The sequence below is a fragment of the Notamacropus eugenii genome, chromosome 2 (assembly GCF_028372415.1).
Source record: "Notamacropus eugenii isolate mMacEug1 chromosome 2, mMacEug1.pri_v2, whole genome shotgun sequence".
In the NCBI taxonomy this organism is placed as follows: domain Eukaryota; kingdom Metazoa; phylum Chordata; class Mammalia; order Diprotodontia; family Macropodidae; genus Notamacropus; species Notamacropus eugenii.
Window position 1 is genome coordinate 119,455,057 of NC_092873.1, and position 15,337 is coordinate 119,470,393.

At 39.7% G+C, this 15,337-nt stretch overlaps 1 protein-coding gene across 1 annotated transcript; it reads right to left on the reverse strand.

The window, feature by feature from the left end:
- Positions 1-1,542: 1,542 nt before the first annotated feature.
- Positions 1,543-15,087, reverse strand: LOC140526326 (glutathione S-transferase-like). Its single transcript, XM_072642458.1, has 8 exons — positions 15,008-15,087; positions 13,333-13,383; positions 12,548-12,652; positions 10,762-10,813; positions 8,660-8,789; positions 7,915-8,056; positions 4,869-5,000; positions 1,543-1,692 (listed from the first exon to the last, which is right to left on the reverse strand). Exons 2-8 carry the CDS (start codon positions 13,348-13,350, stop codon positions 1,573-1,575), a joined length of 699 nt encoding a protein of 232 aa, XP_072498559.1. The 5' UTR covers positions 13,351-13,383; positions 15,008-15,087; the 3' UTR covers positions 1,543-1,572.
- Between the last annotated feature and the right edge of the window lie 250 nt (positions 15,088-15,337).

Below are 15,337 nucleotides of genomic sequence, written 5' to 3' on the forward strand. Positions count from 1 at the left end.
AATAAGTACACTTCAGAATGTCACCAGGGCCAGTAGGGGCAGGAGGGGAAAAATGGAGGTTCACTAGATAATAGACTAGGAACTAGATCCTGGGAGTTATCCATCTAACATCCCCCTCTCCATTTTACAAAAGACAAAAATGCAGCTCAGAGATGTTAAGTAACTTGGCCAGGATCACACACTTTGTAAGTGTCAGAAACAAGACCCAAGTCTTCTTAATTTCAAATTTTATGTTTTATCCATTATTCCATGCTTCTGGCCCCAAATATTCTTCTTGGCTGTTCCTCTACACTAGGTAAGTGGTTAGTGGACTGGATAAAAGCAACACATGGGAAAAACATGGGCTTCAGCCTCATGATGGTACACACTTAGGGCTTCTTTCCTGGTTGACTTCTCTTCTAGCAAATATATCTTCAAGCCTGGGCTCATTTTTTTCTCTGACTAGGTTTTATTTCTGTTATTCTTGGTTTTGTTATTATTTTTACAAGAATCATGTTCCGTGTCAATGAATAATTTCTTGGTTTTTGTTTTTTTGTAAATTTCAGCCCTGAGAGACACGCATGATGGAGAACAACCATATCCCTATCCTGAAACACACATACACATGCCTATACACAAAACATCTTGATAAGGGGAAAATTCTTCAAGAACTGCTATCTAGACCTTAGATCGATTTCAAGATGCTCCAAACTAGAAGAAATATTATCAACATAGCCTTTGGAAGACGCAGGATCATCATTCACATGTTCCCAAACCTTACTCTTCCCCCACCAAAAAAATAATACTACCTTTTGAAGGATTTTGTCAAAGAACAATCATTCTATCCGTACAAAACCAATAAACTGACTAGCTGCCCATTTTCAACTCTAAAAGCAAAAATTAGAACATAGACCACAGATCTGTGCATGGAAAGCCTTTATTTGATGGATATCTATTTCATTTGTTGTCACAATGGAGGTAATGGGGACTTAAGTCAGTAGCATTAAGTAACATTTTGCTATTTATTAGGCTCCAACAATTAGAGTAATCCAACCTCAAATGCTATGCTCAGCACAAAAAGCATGGTGCAGAATTCTGCAGGTACTCAGTGTGTTAGGTGCTGGAGCGGTTAAGACAAGGCCTCCCTCCCAAGGTCACTTCTGGAAGGTGAAGAGGCACATAGCTGGTGGAGGTCTCCTTCAGGTCAGGGAACAGATGGGGAAGGTTAGGCTTAAGACATGTATATTCCTGAAGTTTAGAGAGTGAACCATAGGCACCCAAGAGGACTTAGGATAAGGTGGAGAAACCCAGAAGGCCAAGAAATCAAGAGATCAATGCTTTAGCTGTGAGGTCCAAAGTCTTTAGAAAGGACTGAGCAAAGAAGAGGTTTAGAATGGAGAGAGGGCCCTTTCCTTGCCTCCTCTGCCCTTCCTGGTTGTATTAGATTTCTCTGAAAGGGTACTATGGGCTGTAGCTACACCTCGAGAAGACTCCACAGAGCACTAGCTTAACTGGAGTCTGACACGAAGGGTCCTGGAATCACAGAGCAGTCACAACAGAATCTCTCTCTCCATGGGTGAGTCGGCTGTTTTATTAGTAGAAGATTTTGATAATCTCTTCTGTATCCTTGGGATCAATTGCAGGCTTTCTCTTGCTGCCAGGTGCCAGGAATTTCTTAATTGTTGGGATACTGCTCATTCGAGTTTTAAATGCCTAGAGGAAAAATAAAGGTTGAAAGGAAAGTCAGTTGATGCCAAAAACTTCGTGACACAAAGTTCAAATGACAATGATGATACCGCCCCCCCCCAAAAAATTCAAGAGTATCAGTATTGAAAATGAAGATGTTCTTAATGAATAATCAAAACCTATAATTAATTGAGCGAACTAAAATCAGTTAAATGACTTTCCCAAGATTACACAGCTAATAAATTGTGGAGCCAAGATTAAGGCTTGTGACTCAACCCCTCTAAATTCTAGGCCTTTTCTCTATTCATTATTTCTTCTATTTATTATTTCCTATTTATCCTGTATATAGATGATTTGGTACATATTTATTTGCATGTTGTCTCCCTTGTAACTGTTTAATGTCCCCAAGCAGGTCACATAAATGTCAGTCAGTCTATCTCTCCTTCATTCTAAGAAAAGCAAAAGACAATCCTTGCTCTCAAGGGGTTATAAGAAATGACATACAGACAAACTGTTAACAAATGAGCTATATACAGGATAAGTTGGAGATAACCAGCAGAGAGTAGGTGCCAGCTACATAAAGCACAGAGACTGTAAGCTCTTCGAGGGAAGTTTCTTTCTTTTGTCTCTTTTTGTATCTCTAGTGCTTAGCACAGTACCTGGCATACAGTAAATGCTTAATAAATGTTTATTGGTTGGCTGCAATCATTCATCTACTATAGTACACTGCTTACTCTCCTCAGGGAAATGTGAGTCAAACACATGAAAATATCAGTTAGTGTGAGTGTTATATTTAAAAACAGAATGTAATGTGTCTCTGTGTATGTATACACACACACACATATGCATATACATTTAACACCTATGACAAGGAACAGCTTGTCACAGTGGATAACAGGCCTCCCCATGGAGTCGAGAAGATCTGAGTGTAAGTTTTGCTTCTGACCTATATTGGGCTGTAGGATCAAGGGAAAGTCATTGAACCTCTCTGGGACCCAAGTGACTGTCTAAAGCAATGGTTTTTCATATGTGGTCCAGGAACCATAAGGCTGTCCTAGACCCTTTCAGGGGGTCTGCAAGGTGAAAACCTGTTTTCTTGATAATACATTTTAATTTCATTAAGGGAAATATCTATAGATATAATCCACATACGCAGAAGCTTTTGTGGGGGAGGGAGACCAAGGGCCCTCAATCATTTTTAGGTGTGTAAAGGTGTCCTGACATCAAAAAGTTTGAATACCGATGCTCTAAATTGTAGACAAGATCTACATTGCTGGAGGAACTTTCCACAATGGGGTTCTCTAACATCAATGAAAATCACAGATCCGAATGAAAAGGCACTAAAAACCTTATCTTTATTGTATAAGCACCTGATAAGCTATCTTCCTTTGTTTGTACATGGAATGATTATTGTTTCTGAACTTTGGCCAAAAGTAAACAATGTGACCCAGGCCAAATTATACAGTGAATTGTCCCTCTTTGGAGGAGGGAAGACTGACAAGTTGGAGGTCCTCATGCTTTGGATATCATGTTTAGAGAGGGCTTGAGAGAGTAGTTGTCAGAGCAGAGATTAGATGAGGAAAACACGGGTCCAATTTAGTACAATACCTACAATTTACAGCAATACCTGCTTATTTACAGGGAATAACTAGAGAAGTAGATTTGTTTTTCAATCATGTCTGACTCTTGGAGATCCCAGTTGGGGTTTTCCTGGCATAGATACTGGAGTGTTTTACCATTTCTACATAAATCAAGAGAATTCTGGGATTGACTGTAAACACTGCATTTTTGCAAAAGAATTTGGCCCTAAGACTCTTGAGGGGGGCATTGGATCTGGCCAGGCACTGAGACACAGAGACAGGGTGGGGAAAAGAACGAGGACCCAGATATCTTTATGTGCTTGGAGAGGGCGGAATGGTGAAATGGTGAGCTAAGTTGAGCTGGGCTTGCCATGAACTCTGACCCATTCCCTAGGTGGGCCAAGTGGCCAACGAAATTGAACCAGATGTTTATACTAAGAAGAGTCCAAGCTGCTCCCCCAATAACTTTCTTAAGAATGGACTCTCTCCTATTCTCTCCTATGTTTTAGCTTATACAGAGGAAATTTGATAAATTTATGTTTCAGAAATATTTCCTTGGGGCGACTTTCAACAAGGAAAGTTTGGGCCCATGAGGCAGCTTAGGAGAAAAGTAGAGATAAAACCATTTTTAAGTAGAAATAATCCTACCATATAAAAGTACTGGGTATTGGGAATTCAATTTTCAATCTTTCTCTATTCTTACTTCAATCTATACAATATATGTATTTGTACATATGTTTGTATATTTATATGTACATATAGACACACATATGCAAATATGTATATATGTATACATACATATAAATGCATATACATATATATTTTTATAAATAATTATATGCTATAAATTATATCTTATATATTAGATAAACTGTATATAATATATAGATATATAATTAATATGTAATTTATTATTATATAACATGTTACAAATTATGTATATTTTTTGTATATTTATTTTCTTTTCCTTTCTCTCCAGACCTGTGATTTCATCATGGTTGACAACTCATAATGTGGAAACTTCCTCATAAATCAGCATCTTAGAAAATTGCCTTTGAGCATCAAGAACCCCATGACCAGGCTCTGCATGTGGTAGGAATTAAACCCTGATCCTTCTGACTTCTCAGGTTTGTAGATTTGAATGTAGAAGATACCTTGGAGTAAATGAAAGGTCATTTATCCCAATGCCTCATTTCATTTTTATCTTTAAAGACTGGGTCTCCTATCTCATCCAGTCTGGAAGTGCAGGTGCTACTCATGGGTCAATTACCTGTTCCACTTTGTGCCCCACCCCAACCACCATGTTAACTCCTAACTTAGTGTGAACAAACAGCCCATTTGCATTGCCCACCACAGGACTCCAGAACTCAAGAGATCCAACAGCCTCTCTCCCACATATTTGGGTTTACAAGCCTGTGCCACTCCACCTAGTCAACCCTCCATTTTCAGATGAGGAGTACGAAGCCCATAATCACTGAGCTAGTAAGAGACAGAATCAGTTTTTTAATCCAAGCCCTCTTAATTACAATCTTACTGACTAGATTTAAAATTGAAAGCCAACTGATCATCAGATATTTAAAGAAGAAGTCCTTGGTCAATTTTCAAACTTCATGTTTTAATTACCTGGAGTAAAGGAAATCCAGAAAGTGCATCAGGGACTTTCTCTTCCACCGATAAAATAGCTTCAATCAGTTGCACATCTGCCATACTCATCTGGTTACCCACAAGAAAGTTTTGTCCGTGAGACTTTAGAACCTGAATGACATAAGCACAGGATTCGTTGAGGATGCTCATCACTTCACAGAGTGATGGATTGACTGTAGGAATGGGTGAGACTGTTCAATGTCTAGCTAATGGAAAGTCAAGCTGGAATCCCTATATATACAGCATGAAGTAGCAAGAAAAGAGAGTAAGAAGGAAAGCATGATTAACAATTAATTCTGATTCAAAATGGAGTTGCACCATTAAATTCCAGACTTTTTCTCCTCTCAAATATCCTATGTTTAAAGGGATGTATCCATATATTATAAATGTACAGATTCACAAATTTAGAGCTAGTACAGTCCTTTCATTTTACATATGAGGAAGGTGAGACTGAAAGTGGTTAAGTGACTTACTCAACGTCACACAGGTAGTGACTGAGGCAACATTTGAACGTTTATCCTCTGACTTTACCTAGTGTTCCTTTCATTGTACAATGCTACCTCTTTGGAAATCAGTTTATTAAAAAAAACTTTTTTCACAAGGGAAAGAAGATTAGTGTGGATGGACTTCAGGTGATTTGTATGGATCCCAAAGTTGGTCCCCCAATGTAGTATCTATGACTGTCCATTAATCAGGCTTAGGGTAGAAATTTTCTAAGATTTTCTGAGGCAGAGAAAATGAACTGGCTTCAGCGGAGGGGGATGCCTTCTCCAACTTTCCTTCCTGCCCTTCCATTTCCATGAAGGTTGGCCAGCTTGCAGGGCTAAGTATGACAAAGGACTAAAGAAGGAAAGCAGTGGCCAAAGCAAATGTATTCCCCTTTAGAATGACCCCTTGGCTTTCTATGCCTGGTCTGCTTACTCTGCAGGTTATTTACAATGTTTTTTTAAACCCTGTATTATACAGGGTTTCCTGATCCCAGGAAGGAAGAAGGTGAAGAGTAGCCATCCAAGGAAGGGGATGTGCCTCACAATGTGTCCAACCCAATTATAAGCATCTGAATTTTTGGTAGTGAGGGACACTCTGTGTCCCAGTGCTCTAACTGTGCATTATTATATTTAATGGTTACATGCCATTCCTAAAACCAGGAACTTCCAGAGGAGAGTAAGAAGAATTTTGCCCAATCCAGAGTACGAGTCCTTCTCTACAACTTGTATTTATTCCCATTTCCTTTCTCTTATTTAAAATATTTGTGTTCCTAATCAGTTCTGATAATGAAGATCAAATAAAGAGACAGGGACAGGAAAAGGCAAATAGATAACAAAAAGAACAAAGGAAAAGCAGAAGGAATCTCTCTTCCTATTCCAGTTTTCAGCGCAGCTTTAACTAGGGTAAGGTGATCAGAATTTTGACCCAAAGTACTAAGTTTAAAGGACAATGACAGAACGTTCAGCTTTTCTGTAGCATGGAAACAACAGAAAATAGTTCCTGGTTAATAAAAATGAGTAAAATTGTAAACTGCCAGTTGCAATGTTGGCAGGGAAGGGGAAGGAATAAACCTTCATAAACACCTACTATGTACAAGGCCAGGGGTGGGGAAACTTCAGCCTCAAGGCCACATGTGGTTCCCCAGTTTCTTTGTCACAGGTCTAACTATTAGTCCACAATTTTTCCAGTGATTAGTCTTTGGGGACACTAACCTACCAGAGGCCAGTATGGTCACAGTTAGAAGCAAAGTTACTGATGGTCTGAGAAAGAGTATCATAGGATTATGGATTTAGAGAAGGCAGTGTCCTCAGAGGTCATTTGGTCCAACCTCCATGTTTTACAGATGAGAAAACTGAGGCCCAGGGAGATTAACTGACTTGCTCAAAGAAACATAGGTGATAAGTGAGTGAGGCAGGAACATGCTGGTTTTGTAACTGTTTCATCTTTCTTCTTGTTACTTTTAGACAAAATTCACAATTTCAGGGTGCTAAGGAGATCCTAGTGAAGAACTTCCCTTACCTATAACCTTCTCTGCAACTAATAGTCTCAGATAATTAGAGCTAGTTAGGTGGGGATATAGCACCAGGCCTGGAGTCAGGAAGACGTGAGTTCAAATCCAGCGACAGACTCCTGGCTGTTGGACCTAGGGCAAGGGCTTCATTCTCTGCATATCCAAGTTTCCTCCTGGGTAAAATGCAGATAAGAATAGCACTTACCTTCCAGGGTTGTTGTGAGGATCAAAATGAGATGAAAACTATAAAATACTTAGCACAGTGCCTGACACATAATAGATTTTGTTTTTATAAATAATATTATATTTTATTTATATAGATATATTTATATATATTATAAATAATATTTTTATGAATGTTATTGTTGTTCAGTCATGAACAACTCTTTGTGACCCTGTGGACCATATCTCACCAATACCATCCATGGTGTTTTCTTGGCATAGATACTGGAGTGGTTTGCCATTTCCTTCTCCAGTGGATTTAGGTACACAGAGGTTAAGTAACTTGCCCAGGGTCCTCCTAAGCTGCTTCCTAGGCAAACGGAGGTAAAGTGACTTGCCCAAGGTCACACAGCTAGTAATTATCTGAGGCCAGATTTGACCTCAGGTTTTCTTGACTCCATGCCTAATGCTCTATCCACTGAGCCACCCAGCTGCCTCCATGTCAATGTTAGCTGGCAGTAGTAATGATAGTAGTAGCATCCTGGAACACTGAGAATTCAAGTGATTCCTCGAAAGCCACACAGCCCACACACAGACATCTGAGTTAGAACTTGAACCTGGGTCTTCCTGCCTCTGAGGCCAGGCTGCCATCTGCTATGACACACTACCTCTCAGTGCCCGATTGTGAGTCTTTAGCAATCTAAAATATGTTCTCCTGAGGTTAGCTTTACAAAAAATAAATAAATAAAAAGCACGAAGCAGAGGAAAAATCATTTAGAGGACTTCCCTAGCATCTGTTCCTCCCTCTCTCTCTCTCTCTCTCCTGGTTTCATCATTCTAAACGCATCAGATCCTGTCATTTACCTTCTCATAAGCAGGGAAATATCTGTCTTTGGCCTTGGTAGTGATTTCGGTGAGCTTTTTCGTCTGCTCTTCTCCTTTTAGGAAAGGATATACCATGACTAGCTCCATCAGATCCATCGCTCCCTCTGAGTACATGATAATCCTTAAAAAAAAAAAAAAAAAAGGTATGTAGTGTCTCAGTTAATGTTTCCTTTCCTTGGCTTCCCCAACTAAGCATCCCTGAATCAAAACTGCAGGGGTACCTGGAAGCCTGCTCATTCACTAAGGCTAAACCTTTTCAAAGCAAAGCTGCTTTGTGGAGTTAAAGAATTCTTCAAAAAAAAAGTCCCCCTGAAAAGTCTTGTCACAAATAAGGGAGAGTAATTCATTCCCCATTCTCCCAGCCAGTCTCTGCTTCCTATCTCTGAAAAAAAAAAAAAAGCAACTAAAAGCTTTTCCCAACATGTGCTGGAAGATCCCACTATTAAGGAACTAGAAGGTGAATAAAAGGAAGGCTGAGGGCTTCTTTGAACCCTAAGCCTCTTTGTTAAATTCCTACAAGTAAAAAACCTCTTGAGAATCAAAAAGTAGGCAGACAATCAAAGGTTAAATTTGTCCTGAAGATGCTGCAGTCTTTACTCATTACTCAAACCAACAGCATACTGAGAAGTCAAGATTCTATTTGTGGATGACAGCCATGTGGGACAGGGCCAGCTCACTACTTAGCCAAAGCACCCCCCAAGCAAGCACAGAACCATCATAGTACTTGGCTCTCTCCTTCATGTCCTTCCCAAGTAGATTATATTTCTCAGCAATATAGTGGAGAATGGCTCTGCACTGAACCAGCTTCATCCCATCAATTTCAACCATTGGTACTTGTTGGAACAGCAGGACAGCTGAGGACAGAAAGTACAGGCTTAGACTTCATACACAGTAGAAGACAGTACTGTCATGTCCTGGGACAGCAAACCAGCAAAAAAATTTAAAGGAGTTATGGACATGAAGAAAGGATAGAACACCATGTGCATGGAACCATAAAGCAAAAGGAGTGTCGGTTCCCATCCACGGCCCTTTTAGAAGGAGAGGAACAGAGGTACACTTTTATTTATAGCACTGACGTGTGTGAATGGGAAACTTGATAGAAACTGTGAGGCAGTACAGTGGATAGAGCCCAGAATCTGGGTTTAAGAAGACCTGAGCGTGAATCTAGCCTTGGACATGTATTAGCTGTGTGAATTGGGCAAGTCAGTCAAATTTCTATAGGCCTTCATTTCCTCATCTGTATATGGGGGATGATAATTGTACCTACATCCCAGGGTTGTTGTGAAGGAATAATGAGATATTGTACAGTGCTATATTATTATGATATTATATTATGATGTTATATTATGATGTTATCATTATTATTAACTGGTTGGAGTATTGGGTTAATGAAGATAAAACCACTGGTTAATCTGACCAGGGCCTGCCCATCACTAAAATCCCACCTTCTACAAGAAGCCTTCTCTGATTCCCCTTCAGTCCAGTGCCTCTCCTCTGCTGATCATATCCAATTTCCCCTGTATATATCCTGTATGTACATAGTTGTTTGTATATTCTTGCTTCCATTAGAATGCAAGTTCCTTGAGAGCAGAGATTTCCTCTTGCCCTCCTTTGCATCCTCAGTACTTGGCACTGTATCTGGCACATATCATGGTAGGTGATTAATAAATGTTCATTGACTGACTGCTTCCTGGTCACTGATCTCCACTCTTACTCTAGGCCAGTCATCTTGCAAGTGGGGAATCAAGTGTGAGGGAATAAATACAAATCTATCACCTCATTCCCTCATACCCTCCCATGTTCCATGCAGCACAGTATAATGCAATCTGAAGCTTTTAGGGGAATTGGAATTAGTAGTAGAAAGAGGGAGGGCAGGGGGAACTTCTGGGGTTTGTAAAATTTTTCAGAAATATGCCCTAAAAACCAAACAGGATCCCAGTGATGAGTTATCAGTGCCCCCTGTCTCTCCTCAAATTATATTGCATTTATCTGTTTGAATGTTGTATCTCTTAGTGAAATGTAAGGTCCTTAATGGTGAGAAGTGAATTTTTATTTGGTATCTGCAGCACCTAGCATAGTTCCTAGCATACAGAAAGTGTTTAACAAATAAATTCATGTTGAATGAATAAATAAATGCACAAGGTCTATTAACTTTGTGTCTGCTTGGTGTGTGACTTTGAGCTATGTTGTTGCTGTTTGTCATTTCCTACTCTTTGGGACCCCATTGGAGCTTTTCTTGGCAAAGATATCACAATTGTTTGCCAGTTCCTTTTCCAATTCATTTTACAGATGAAGACCTGAGGCAAACAGGGGTTAAATGACTTGCCCAGGGTCACACAGCCAAATTTGAACTCAGGTCTCCCGAACTCTAGGCCCGGAATTCTATCCGCTGTGCCACCGAGTAGCCTTACTTTGGGCCATACCTCAGTGTTAATTTGTGTACTTCACTGGGCGCAGACAGTCCGCATTTATATAGTAGTGTAGTTAAAGATATTTTCCTTTAAAAAAACAAAACAAACTTCTTCCCATTCTAATTTTATTGGGGCAGTATTTTTGATGGCTTTCTTTACCTTAATGAAAACTAAGAGCAAGATCATATATTTAGAGCTAGAAGAAACCATACAAGTCACCTGATCCAGCCTCTCATTTTACAGATGGAGATGGGGGGGGGGGGGCCTCTAAAGGTTAACTGACATGTTCAAAGTCACAGAGGTAGTAAGTGGCAGACAGAATTGGGATCAAGACCAAGATGTTCTGACTCCAAAGGCCTCATTCTTTACACTGCATGATACCTTCTAGAATTTCAATCGCATTTTTTATACTCACTTGCTTTTAATTTGTCGAGTTGTTCTTTTGTTTCAAAAAATTGTTCTTCAAACTAAAACAAAAACAGAAATACAAAGTGGTGTTAGGAAATGTCATGGGCAGTTTAGGAGAGTGTGTGTGTTTACATAGGTATATATTAATAGGCAGATGTGATTTTTGTTTTATATATGTGTTGCATATTTGTATGTTTATGGATGCACGTTGTCTCCCCTGCTAGAATATTGGCTTTCTGGAAGCTAGGACAAGTTAAGGACTGGTCTTTACATCCTCCCAGGCCTAATACAGTGTCTGATATATCATAGGAACTTAATAAATGCTTGCTGATGGTTCGCTCTACTGTACTAATCCCCTTTGGGAAAGTGATCTTGGGTGTGTCAGGTAACTACAAGTTTAGCCAAATCCCACTAAGCCAGAAAAGCTTTGGTTGCATGTTCAAAGACAAACTGGATGCTTGTCATCCAAGGACCCACTTAGCTAACCTCTGAATGGCTTATCCCTGTATGGCTGCTCACCAAGAGAAGGATTATAGATTTTTGCCACAGCAATTCATAAAACCTGTTTACTCTGCTGCAGAGGGGTTTCACTGTGTAAGTAACACAGTACACAAGTAAAAGCCAGAGCTGTGATTACCCCTCCAGAGAAATCACAGATCTATAAGTAAGGATTATTCCATTTTCATAATGGTAGTACAAAGTCTCTTTGTAGGACCTGTCCTACTTCATTTATAAATTTACTGACTAGTTTGTGAAATACCCTTTATTAATTATTCATTAAATATCTGGCAGAGACACTGAAAGCCTGAGTGAGGACTAGGGAAGGGCAAGGTGGGTATTTACTGAGGAAAGAAACACCACAGGTGAACACAAGAGGACAATTTTTAATACTACTTTTTAATAAATGTACATATTACACAATGTACATAATACCAGAAAATTCTCCCCTCTACAACATCTAGGTATTGGTTTTTTGACAAGCAAAAAAACATACATTAGTGACAGTGAAGGCTCAAACTCTCAGCTTCACAGGGAGCCTGATTTTCTTTCCTTGATTTTTTAAATCTAAAATTTAAAGAATTAAGTAGCACTTATTTTCTCTCACTCCTACCTTCTCCCTCCACTGAAAAACAAACAAAGATAAAGGAAAAGAAAATCCCTATAACAAAATTGTAGACAACCAAAACAAATCCCTACCTTTTTTTTTTTAAGGGCATTATGGTCTATTTATTTAAGAGATCTTTGATTTTAAACAAAGCCAGTGAAAATGCTCACAAAAGCATCAACATATGGATTCAAATCCTTCCCACAGACCACAAATATTTTGTCCTCGGCCCTAGACTGAAAAGCTTTGGAAACTCTGGAGAACTAATGTTCAGTTTCAGAAAACTAAAGCCTTGAGAGTCACAGCTAAATTTTGATTCAATCCTTCCATACAGGAGGAAGCTCTCTAAATACTAAACTGAGGGCCTTCGGCAGGTCATTAACTTCTCTGAGTCTTAGTTTTCTCTTCTGTAAGAAGAGAGAATTGGATTAAATGACTCTCTGAAATGCCTTACAGCTCCAGACTGATGATCAAGTATCTTTAAACTATAAAGAAAAAAGCAATTAGAAAGTTAAGGAAGTGTATCAGTTTGCATAAGTCAACTTTTGGGGGAGAGAGCTCTTGGCTTGAGGGAGGAATTGGGTGTAATAACTGGAGACATTTAAGGCACAGCTTGTTTTAAAATGTCCCTGAGTTTGAGAACAATGAAATCTCCTTGGAAAGTTCCCACACCCCAAATCAGACAAACCTCCACTCCAGCTGCTGCTAAGAGCCATCTGATGGATTCCATTCTGCCCCTTCCATTAAAGTAGTGGAGGACTGGTTTATTTGTCATTGTGATATTTTGAGTTTTCTGAAAAAAGACAAAAAATGTGTGTGTAGAAATATATACATATATTTATACATACATATAAACATATATGTGACAGATGAGACTGGATTTCATATTCCCAGTATAATCCCATGCATACAGTGGGTGTCAGAATAAGTATTTGAAATCTTGATCTGATTTGTATGGTATGAAGCATGTATAGAGAAGACTGGTTCATTATAAGCAACCATGTTAGGGAGGGATATGTCTGTAAAAGACAAAGCACATGCAATGTGGTGGAAAGACAGATACATATATGAAAAAGAAAATTATGCAAAGCAAACATCTAATGATCTGTAAAGACTGTGATACAAAAGGAAGAGCACTGAATTTAGAGGCAAAACTAGATATAAACCACTGTCCAGGACTATCTGTGTAGATTTGGGTAGGCAGGTCACTTTGGGCCTCCATTACCTCATCTATAAAATGAGGAATCTGGATTAGGTGATATCTAGGGTCCTTTCCAATCTTAAACACATGATCTTAATCCTGCTATTTTTTCCATTTAACAAAAAAAACCCAAAAAAACCCACCAGGTACCACTTAAGATACAACAGAAAACTCAGAAAATATTTGCTTACAGCATATCCCTTTATTATCTGGGGATTTCAGGTCATTGCTTCCCAATGAAATCTCTTTTTAAAGTACAGTACTGTGTGTACCTTAATAAAACACCACATCCTTTAATAAAGATCATAAGTATTCAGTCTTGCCTAAGGAGAAGAGGAGTAAGAAAAAGAAGCACAAGGTTAATGATAGAAAAATAGCAGAAGTGAATATACTGGGGAAAAGAGATCAAGAGGGACTTTTTCATTCCATAACTTAAAATTAACACTACGGAGAGAGTCAAACAAGAGAATCCCCATTACTCCCTCAATACCCCCCCCTCTAAGTACACCCTGTTCCCTAACTCAGAACATCCAGGTAATGATCAACTTGGAGAGTCACAGGATCTCCAAAAGATACATTATGGGTTAATTAAGTTTCTGTGGACAACCCAGGGCACACAACCACTATTTTTAGCACTTTCTATGAAAAAAAATTTCTTTGCATTAAAATTATCCTTTTTTTAAAAAGATGGATACAGTCTGTTAGCATAGTATTTGATTATCAGAACACTGATTACAAACCAAAGGATTTGTGTCCACTTACAAAATACATTTCTTACGTAATTAAGGCAGGGTAGAAAGTTAACACGTCCCTGGGACTCAATCTTAAACCTCTCTCCCCAAGTCCCCAAAAAGAGGGAATTGTGGACAGGTGAAGAGAGGAATTGAGGAAAGGTGAAGAGAGAGTATTGAAAAAAGAAATTTCATGTGCTCCTAGCAAAAAGTGGTTTTTAGCTATAGATGAAAGAATATCTTCAATACTTCAAATCCTTACCCTCCACCCCCAGATGAGTGAGAGGACCCCATGAATTGTTGTGTCACCTTTCTGATGCTGAACCTTAGAGCTCTGAGAAGTTAGTGCTTTGGGCACCCCAAGTCAGTGTCCTTCAGGGACACTATAATAAGTTAACTAAGTTTTCACGGACTGGGCTGGCCTAGCCTGACCAACTAACCACTATTTCTAACATTTTCTATGGGAAAAAGTTTTTGGATTGGAATCATTTCTACTTAAGGAAAAAAAGAAAGGGATAGCCCACTCATACAGTAACTGGTTATCAGAACATTCTGACTCTTTAGAATGCACGTCTATCACTTTTGTGCGAGGGAAAAGAGTTTTCAGAATTCAAAACGTTTAATCCATTATCTCACCAGGACAGAAGATTAAGTTATTTCCCATGGTTTCTTTAAAGACTATTTTGGCCAACTTCGGGTTTGAAACTGCTGTCCAGCCCTCTGGGTCAAGAAAAAGACCTTTCTCAAAAGAAATAGTTACTTGTTTCCAGGACAGGACTCCTTCGGAAACAAAAGTCAATCATCTGCCCCAGGACAAATTGAAGAGGCAGCCGCTGTTCTACTGAAACCTCGGTTTTTCAAAATACTTCAGGGTACTTTGGGCGCCTCCCATCACACCTGTTTTATAGACGAGGGAACCAAGACACCTTGAGATGAAGTGACACGTACAGAGGTACATCTAGAGGTACATCTAGAACTACAGGTACATCTAGAACTACAGGTACATCTAGAACTAGAGGTACATCTAGAACCAGAATCCCTGCTTCCCCCCACACCTGCAAGAGAGCCCGAAACTAGGGGAAGAAGGAGCGAGGCGAAGGGGAGCGCGCGGCCACGCAGGTACGGGGATGCGGGGACCGGGTTAGCAGCGGGAGCGGAGCGCAGGTAAGAAAGGGCCAGGCAGGGGACGAGGCTGGGGAGTTCTGCAGATTCTCACCTTCAGCCGCTAGAGAAGAGGGTCTTAACGAAGTGCAGCTTCTGGGGAGAAAGCCGGCTGGAGAGCGCAGAGCCGGAGCCCTACTTATGCAAAGTGGGCGAGGACTTTGGGCGAAATCTACCAATGATGACGTTGCTGTTTTGCATGCCCCACCCAGATGCAAGGTATCATGGGAAGGCGATGAACCATCCCAAATTGAAAAGCAATCAAACTGCTATTCATTTCCAAAGAGGGTGTAAAAAGCAATGTTCTTAAGGAGGCCATAGAGATACGCCCTTTGGAAGTCTCACCTTTACCTAGTCAGTGGTCACCCCATGCGTAAAGGAAGTT

What these genes read in the sequence shown, in the direction of transcription:
- LOC140526326 (XM_072642458.1), bottom strand. An exon ending in GACATGAAGGAGAGAGCCAA is followed by an intron (nt 8,057 to 8,659) that starts GTACTATGATGG and finishes TTTTTTTTTAAG; the next exon opens with GATTATCATGTACTCAGAGG. An exon ending in CTGGATTTCCTTTACTCCAG is followed by an intron (nt 1,693 to 4,868) that starts GTAATTAAAACA and finishes TTTTTCCTCTAG; the next exon opens with GCATTTAAAACTCGAATGAG.